General features: G+C 27.3%; 1 protein-coding gene across 5 annotated transcripts in view; it reads right to left on the reverse strand.

Moving 5' to 3' along the window:
• The window catches only part of LOC137628802 (lim and transglutaminase domain protein ltd-1-like), a 354,545-nt gene that overhangs the window by 42,310 nt on the left and 302,235 nt on the right, over positions 1-10,000 (reverse strand). For all 5 annotated transcript variants that reach the window (XM_068360025.1, XM_068360024.1, XM_068360023.1 and 2 more), the window contains 3 exons: positions 8,950-9,079; positions 5,747-5,838; positions 4,336-4,439 (listed from right to left, as the gene is read on the reverse strand). In XM_068360025.1, the coding sequence (XP_068216126.1) occupies positions 4,336-4,439; positions 5,747-5,838; positions 8,950-9,079 (326 nt within the window). The remainder of the gene's footprint in view (positions 1-4,335; positions 4,440-5,746; positions 5,839-8,949; positions 9,080-10,000) is intronic.

Raw genomic sequence — 10,000 nt, forward strand, 5'->3', positions numbered from 1 at the left:
CAACATAGACATTTAGAAATTATGCCTCCAAAATAAGTTATATAGTGTGACGGGTCGAGAGAGGCTGTGACTAAGAAGGCAGGATGAAAACAACTGAGTAACTTTATTACAGAACATCAGTTTATATATACATGAAGTCCAGACAAAAAGGACATAAAAACATAACAGGCAATTTCATGTTCAACTGACAACCGGTTCTGTTAACAGTTAACTGTGAGAAAAACAGTGCGAGGGGAGAGCGAAGATACAAAGCAAAATAGAAGAAATATCGTTACTATTTACGATAGTGTAACACAGTTGGTACAATAGAGATATTTCTTTTCTCTCAGTGTTGAAAATGGTTTTGTAATGCTAGGGAAATAAAAAAAAAAAGTACATAAAGTATGAATGATTATCACCCATCGCCGAAAAAGAGGATAAATCGGAGGTAGAGTGAAAGATCAAGTGAAATCGAGAGAGGTTGACATTAGTCTTTTTATAGTTTATATATGAAATATGTTTTAATGTTGTTAATGTTCTCAAAATATTTAATTCTAATTGATCATTACTTCTTATATCGATTATTTATTTCCTTATTTCCTTTCCTCGGTGTGCTATTTATCCCTTTTGGAGCCCATGGGCTTATAGCATCTTGCTTTTCCAACTACAGTCAATTCTTTTTAGTGAGGCAGATTTGCATCGACTCGCAGGGGTGCCCTTTTAGCTAGGAAAAGTTTCCTGATCGGTGATTGGTTGGACAAGATATTTCTAACCAATCAGATATCAGGAAACTTTTTCCGAACTAAAAGGGCACCGCTGCGAGTCAGTGCAAATATGTCTCATTAAAAAAAATTGAGTATAGGCTGTAGCTTAGCTTATAATATTATAATGATGATGATAATAATAATAATAATAATAATAATAATAATAATGATAATGATAATATTAATATTAATAAAAACAATAATAATAATAATAATAATTGCAAAAATAATAAATAATAGCAATAATAATGATAATGATAATAATAATAATAATAATAATAATAATAATAATAATAATAATAATAATAATAATAATTATTATTATTATTATTATTATTATTATTAAATACTAAACTAAGCATCTGGTACTGTGAAAGTTTCACTAAGAATCTGGAGTAGAAGATAACAATGAAGCACTGTAAAGGATAAACTTAATACAGGAAACATCCGTAGGTAGTGTTAAAGTTAACCAGACGTCCAGAATTAAGAACTAAAGACGATTAATTGAAGGTATTATAAAAGGTTCACCCAAAACTGGAAGAGGGTAAGCATTATGCACTGCAAAATGGATAAAGAAAGAACCAACAGAGGATATGTGGTAATACTCCAATTAAATTAACTGATATTCCCCAGAACCCACCATTAATTGCAACAGTTATAAATCGTGTTAGAATTTGCGCCGTAGGATAACCCTTCATAATATACTCTATTTTTTTTTTTTATAATTTATATTCGAAGGATCTAATTTGATGCAATAGAATGTTTTACTTTTGTTTATTCTTCTCTTGCAGTTTATTTGATAGTTTCCTTTCCTCACTGGACTATTTTTCCCTGTCGGGGCCCTTGGGCTTATAGCATCTTGCTTTTCCAACTACAACTATAGCCTAGCATGTAATAATAATAATAATAATAATGCCCCCCAAAAAAACTTTGGGCTGGAACAATATTGTGTCTGGGTTGAACTTTTGGATTCCAGGATCGGACGACAAAGGTACAGACAGGCGCATTAAGTATACTTGTTAAACTATTAAGATATGCTTGTTCTAACCAATGTTTTTGTGGTAATCCTTAACCGGCATTGTATGTGCTTGGTATAAGAAGTTTGTGTGATATGACATGTTCAACTATTGGGTTCTACAGTGGTCCTCACTTTACGTTAGAATCTAATAATGTGCTGCATATATGACATTAAGTATAGTTACTGTGGGAATGTTCATAATTACACTAAGTATTTTTCTCAATTGGAGCCCTTGGGCTTATAGTATCTTGCTTTTCCAAATAGGGTTGTAACTTAGTTAATAATAATAATAATTATGATAATAATAATAATAATAATAATAATGATGATGATGATGATGATGATGATGATGATTATATAATAATAATAAAATAATAATAATAAAATAATAATAATAACAATAATAATAATGATAATGATAATAATAATAATAATAATAATAATAATAGCAATAATAATAATAATAATAATAACAATAATAATAATAATTATAATAATAAATGAAAATAAAATAATAATAATAATAATAATAATAATAATAATAATAATAATAATAATAATAATAATAATAATAATTAGCGTGATCTTTTAATATGTTATGGCCATTTGAAGTTGCAATAAGTTAAAGAATGGTAAAATAGTGACGCTTATTTAATCTGTTATTTCTGCTTGTTCCACTCTGACGATTCTTTAGGACCTTAAATATGTTATAATGAACCTTTATTTAGGACATAGAACATTGGTTTTGTTTCCGTTGTTATCAGTGGAAGATAATGTGTTCATTTACAGTTTATATATATATATATATATATATATATATATATATATATATATATATATATATATATATATATATATATATATATATATATATATATACCGTTTTATATATATATATATATATATATATATATATATATATATATATATATATATATACCGTTTTATATATATATATATATATATATATATATATATATACCGTTTTATATATATATGTATATATATATATATATATTAACCATCGTTTAATATATATATATATATATATATATATATATATATATATATATATATATATATATATATATTAACCATCGTTTCATATATATATGTATATATATATATGTATATATATATTAACCATCGTTTCATATATATATATATATATATATATATATATATATATATATATATATATATATATATATATATTAACCATCGTTTCATATATATATATTTATATATATATATATATATATATATATATATATATATATATATATATATATATATATATACTGTGAAAAAATACCGAAGAATTAAGAGAAGATAAGTAGCAGCTATTTTGAAATATTAATTGGGAATCGGGCGAGAGCCAATAGAATACTAGAGGGGGACTCAGTATAACCCGATCTCCGCCGCAGCAGCTTATTTCTCGACCTTTTGCTCAACGTTGACCTTAAACTTTGACCTTAACATGTATTAATTGACATGGACTTTCAAGCACTCAAATGTGAACCAAGTTTGAAGTCTCTGTGACAACGATGTCCAAACTTATGGCTGATTGGACATTTTGCTTGACCGTGACCTTGACCTTTCAAAATTTAATATTTCCAGCTTTATAAATAACAGTTAATCCCCGCAAGTTTCATTACATAAGGATTAAAACTGTGGCCAGGAAGGTGTTCACAAACAAACATACATACAAACAAACACACAAACAGGAGATAAAACATAACCTTCCTCCAACTTCGTTGGAGGAGGTAATAAAACATAAAAATAAAAAATTTCGAGTATAAATAGAAGGTACAACAAAAGATGAAGTAATGCACAAGACGAGATAAGTAAAATCAATTATAAAAAGACTCAAAAGAGATATGAAGTCATTGTTGTAAAAGATTAAGTTTGGGAAAACAAAAGAGAGAGAGTTTCTCGATCCAGATGCTTGATTCATATTTGAATAATCAGTAAAAAAAACAATAAAAAAGACCCTTTGGAGTATTTTCTCAATTGCTTCGGGGATTCTGTGAAGATAGGGATACAAATATTGACTGTAATCAAACTCATTTGGGATTTCTTACTCGAGGATAAATGTGGAAACTGGAATAGATGAAAAGAATATACAAATAAGAAAATATACTGCAAATAAATTAATGTTGGGTCCAAGATCCTTGTGTTTATTTTTGCAAAAATACAGTTAATTAGGATTAATATCACCGTGTTTATTTTAGTATTAAAAAAAATATATATATATTCCTCGGAAATAAAACTTCTTGATAGTCCAGATCCCTTTGTTTATTTTAGTATTGCTAATTAAATGGGAAAAAATAGTGTGGGGTTAATATCCCCCCGTGTTTACTTTAGTAATCCGAAAAAAACAATTTTGCCAAAAAATCCTTCATGTTGGGTCCAGATCCATATGTTTATTATAGTTTTGCCAAAAAAAAAAAAAAAAAAATTAGTTAACATTCTAATCTCCCCATGTTTATTTTACTAATAGAAATGAGATTTTTTTTCTAATAAACAAGAAAGATAATGAATATTAATGACATGATATTAGGAGATACCCACTCGAATCTCTGCAGCGGTGGTTCATAGGGCTGGAGGTAGGGTTCTTCCGTCTGAGTGGACACAGAAGAGGTTGTGTGCTCGGTTTGAGTGCTTGCGTCTACCTTCTGGAAACACAGACACACAGAATATTAACTATTTTCCATCAGGAAATAATTATAGATTAGTGAGTTACAAACATTTATGAAAATACCTGTATACTAATTTAAATGTTTAAAGGTCAAACATGAATGGCAGAGGCAAGGGACAGTGACAGCACCCTAGTAGTACAATGACATAGACTGACTATGTATTCATATGATCAGCACCCAAGCCTCCTCTCCATCCAAGCTAGGACCAAGGAGGGCTAGGCAATGGCTGCTGATGAATCAGCAGGTAGACCTATAGGCTCTCCCAAACGTCCCATCCTTAGTTCGCAAGGATGGTGAGGTTGCAGACACTACAGGAAACTATCGAGCTTGACTGGGACTCGAACCCCAATCCGGCAAATCACCGGGCAGGTACGTTACCAATAGGCCACCATAACTCGAATAGACAAAGGGACAGAAAACAGAAAATTCTAATTTACATAAGACAGCCTTCAAGAAAGATATATATATATATATATATATATATATATATATATATATATATATATATATATATATATATATATATATATATATATATATATTTTTTTTTTTTTTCAATTCGCGGATTTCAGTAGAAAGGCCTAAAACAAGTGATTATGCAAGTGTTATAAGGAATATAGGCTAGTAAGAAATAGATATTCATCAAATTCTCATATATTTGAAATAGATAAAGGGATAGAGATTTTTAATTTGCGTAGAAAAAGTGTTTTCAGTATTGGGTATTTTTTTTTTTTTTTTCATTTACAGATTTCAGCACAAAGGGTCAAAGACACTGATTATGGAAATTTTAATGAAGTTAACTATTCAAAAAAAGGACTTGTAATTTTATAGATATTCTTTTTTTTTTTTCAAACAGATTACCATTAGAAATAGACTGAATATTATGGGTGATGTCTTTTAATATTTTCAGCAGATATTTACAAAAAATTACGATAAATTCCCTTGTAAGAATTGTGAAAATAATAATGATAGAATTCCATAAATTTCCTTATAATAATTGTAAAAAAAAAAAAATTATTAAATCACAATCCATTTAATTACCTTACTTTCCTTGCTGTAATTTAGAACTTCATATACTAACAGATAATAACAATTCTGAGTTTACATATAAAAAAAAATAAATAGAATTATTAATCTATTTCATAACTATTATCTGCAATACTCTTCATTGCCCTTATCTCTAAGACTATCTTCTTCCCAACCGTTATCTCTACAGTAAGGGGTCGGTTGCCCGATGCACCCTCTCCAGTGCATCTTCCTCCACCAAACCTATTATAACTCACCTTAACAGGTGCGATAGAAGTATGAGGTCTTGAATCGGACAAAGGAATGTATCGGTAGTCAGTCTGAACGAATGCATCTGAGCGATTGAGTTCTGGAAGTTCAAATAAGAGAGGTTTAGAAGGTTTGCAATTTTTGTATTTCATTGGAATAATAGAGCTAGAGATATGCACGTACATGCAAACATAGTTATTGAAATAAATGTCATTGATATACATACACACACACTATATATATATATATATATATATATATATATATATATATATATATATATATATATATATATATATGTATATGTATATATATATACATATATATATATATATATATATATGTTATACATATAAATATTTATACATACACATATGTGTATATATATATATATATATATATATATGTATATATATATACATATATATATATATATATATATATATATATATATATATATGTATATATATATATATATATATATATATATATATATATATATATATATATATATACATATATATATATATATATACATATATATATATACATATATATATATATATATATATATATATATATATATATATATATATATATGTTATACATATAAATATTTATACATACACATATATATATATATATATATATATATATATATATATTTATATATATACACACTTATACACACACACACACACACATATATATATATATATATATATATATATATATATATATATATATATTATACATATAAATATTTATACATACACACATGTATATATATATATATATATATATATATATATATATATATATATAAATATATATATATATATATATATGAATATATATATATATATATATATATATATATATATATATATATATATATATATATATATATATACATACACACATATATATACTGTATATATACATATATATATACACTTACACATACACACACACATATATATATATATATATATATATATATATATATATATATATATATATATATATATATATATATACAGTATATATGTACTGTATATATACATATATATACACATGTATATATATGATCATATATGTATATATATATACATATTATATACACGTGTTTTGATTCACGTTTCCTCTGATTCTTCGTCAAAACACAAAAGTTCAACAAAACAAAGAAGTTTAAAACACAGAAATATTTGAAAAGTCCAAAACTAATTTACTACTATTGCTGAATAGACGTTTCAGGATTCATTCCAAATAATCTTGAAATTTTAGTTTATAAATATTTGTTCATAAATTTCAAATTTTTAGAGCTTGATTAAAAAAATTTGAAAGAAAGAAAAATGGAGTGAATTAGAATTCAAATAATACTCCTAATAATTGCTAGAGTGTAGTAGCATTTAATTCTAATGGACAAAAAATGCAATCATTACTTAATCAAAGTGAGAGTCAATAAAATATGTGAATCTTGATGTAAAAAAAATATGAAAAAAGGGAAAATGGAGTTAATTAGAATTTAAATAATAATCCTAATAATTGCTAATGGACAAAAACTTCAATTATTACTTAATCAACATGATAGTCAATATAAAGTGTAAATATGAAATAAAAAGGAGAGCAAATAAAATGTAAAAAATGTGTCAATAATGAGAGGTAATTTATTGTGGAAATGTATGAATTTATTGTCGAATAAATGTCAAATTATGTGATAACGGAGAAAGTAAATATGTGAAAATGAAAATACATCGAATTCTGAAAAAAAATCATTTCCATTTTCAAATAAAAAAAAAAAATTATATATCCACACAATTTATTAGCCTCAAATTACTTATATTTCCTTTTTCACATCCAAGAAATAAAAAGAAATTGAAAACTCGTAAAGAAAGGCCATATGAGTTTTCTTAAGATATAAACACTTGAAATTAGGTTAGTTAAGATAACTTTATCTTAGATTTGATAAAAGAAACACCACCATTCAGTGGAATAAAATAACTTAAAAAACGAATTCAATAAATACCACCAAATGTAAATTCGATAAATACCTCCAAAAGTAAATTCAACAAAAACATCCAAAAGTGAATTCGATAAATACCTCCAAAATGAATTGAAAAAATACATCCAAAAATCAATTAAAAAAATACCTCCGGAAATTAACTCAATAAAACCTCCAAAGGGGAATTTGACAAATACCTCCAAAAATTAATCCAATGAAAACATCCACAAGTGAATTCGATAAATCCCTTCAAAATGAATTTTAAAAATACCTCCAAAAAATAATTTAAAAAATACCTCCGGATATCAACTCAATAAAACCTCCAAAGGTGAATTTGACAAATACCTCCAAAAATTAATCCAATGAAAACCCCCAAAAGTGAATTCGATAAATGCCTCCAAAATGAATTTTAAAAATACCTCCAAAAATTAAATAACAAAATACCTCCGGAAATTAACTCAATAAAACCTCCAAAAGTGAATTTGACAAATACCTCTACAAATTAATCCAATGAAAACCCCCAAAAGTGAATTCGATAAATGCCTCCAAAATGAATTAAAAATACCTCCAAAAATTATTCAAAAAAAATACCTCCAGAAATTAACTCAATAAAACATCGAAAGGTGAATTTAACAAATATCTCCAAAAATTAATCCAATGAAAACTCCCAAAAGTGAATTCGATTAATACCTCCAAAAGTTAATTTGACAAATAATTCTGAAAATGAATTCAATTATTACCTCCAACTCCAAATATGAATTCAATGAAATCGCACATTGGAATCATATTGGGGATTTCCATTCACGCTCTATTAAAGCTTCAGTGAATGTCCAATGACCATTAAACCCCATCTATCTAGTTATGCACTGAATGACACTAATGGAATGCCACTCTGACAAACATGAGAGAGAGAGAGAGAGAGAGAGAGAGAGAGAGAGAGAGAGAGAGAGAGAGAGAGAGAGAGAGAGAAATTGAATTGATCAACTACCCCCTAGATATTTATCTGTTTTTATTATAGAAATAAATCCATGTGGCTTAAAATACCTCATAATCTTACCCCCTTAGCTGTTTGTGAAAGACATGACAAGGACGCGAAGTTTATATTAAAAGTGTATTAAAGAAGGATGGGTAAGTGATGGAATATCTTTTACCCTTTCTATAGCTTAACGATAACAGTAACAATAACAATAATAATTCCAGACTTACGGAAGGGTGTTGGGTTAGCTGGAAAGGTCTGGGTCTCCCTATCGACATGGTCGCTGAGATCCCAGTCGAGCTCCTCCTCACTAAACTCTTCTGTCTGTACACCTACGTCCATCATCACCGTCCATGACACCTGTTGTGGGTAAGATATGGATGAGTTAATGACACTTTTTACAGGTAAGATATGGATGAGTTAATGACACTTTTTACAAGTAAGATATGGATGAGTTAATGACACTTTTTACAAGTAAGATATGGATGAGTTAATGACACTTTTTACAAGATATGGATGAGTTAATATAATCCTTGCCACAGGTAAGATATGGATGAGTTAATATGACACATGTCAAAGGTAAGATCTGGATGATTTAGAATGACACCTGTAACAGGTAAGATATGGATGAGTTAATATAACACTTGTCATAGGTAAGATATGGATGAGTTAATAAGACACCTGTCACAGGTGAGATATGGATGAGTTAATATGACACATGACACAGTGAGATATGGAGGAGTTAATATGACACCTGCCACAGGTGAGATATGGATGAGCCAATATGACACTGGTCACAGGTAAAATATGGATGAGTTAATATGACACCTGTCATGGGTAAGATATGGATGAGTTAAATAATCCTTGTCACAAGTAAGATATGGATGAATTAATATGACACCTGTCACACGTAAGATATGGATGAGTTAATATGACACCTGTCACAGGTACAGATGAATGAGTTAATATGACACTTGTCAAAGATATGATATGGATGAGTTAATATAATCCTTGTTACAGGTAAGATAAGGATGAGTTAATATGACACCTGCCACAGATGAGATATGGATGAGTTAACATGACACCTGTCACAGGTAAGATAAGGATGAGTTAATACGACACCTGTCACAGGTAAGATATTGAGTTAATTAGCTGCTTTTCTGGATGATTTTATGAGGATTAGATAGAAATGGAAGGTTGATAATAATAATAATAATAATAATAATAATAATAATAATAATAATAATAATAATAATAATAATAATAATAATTATGATGATG

The sequence above is a fragment of the Palaemon carinicauda genome, chromosome 36 (assembly GCF_036898095.1).
Source record: "Palaemon carinicauda isolate YSFRI2023 chromosome 36, ASM3689809v2, whole genome shotgun sequence".
NCBI lineage: Eukaryota > Metazoa > Arthropoda > Malacostraca > Decapoda > Palaemonidae > Palaemon > Palaemon carinicauda.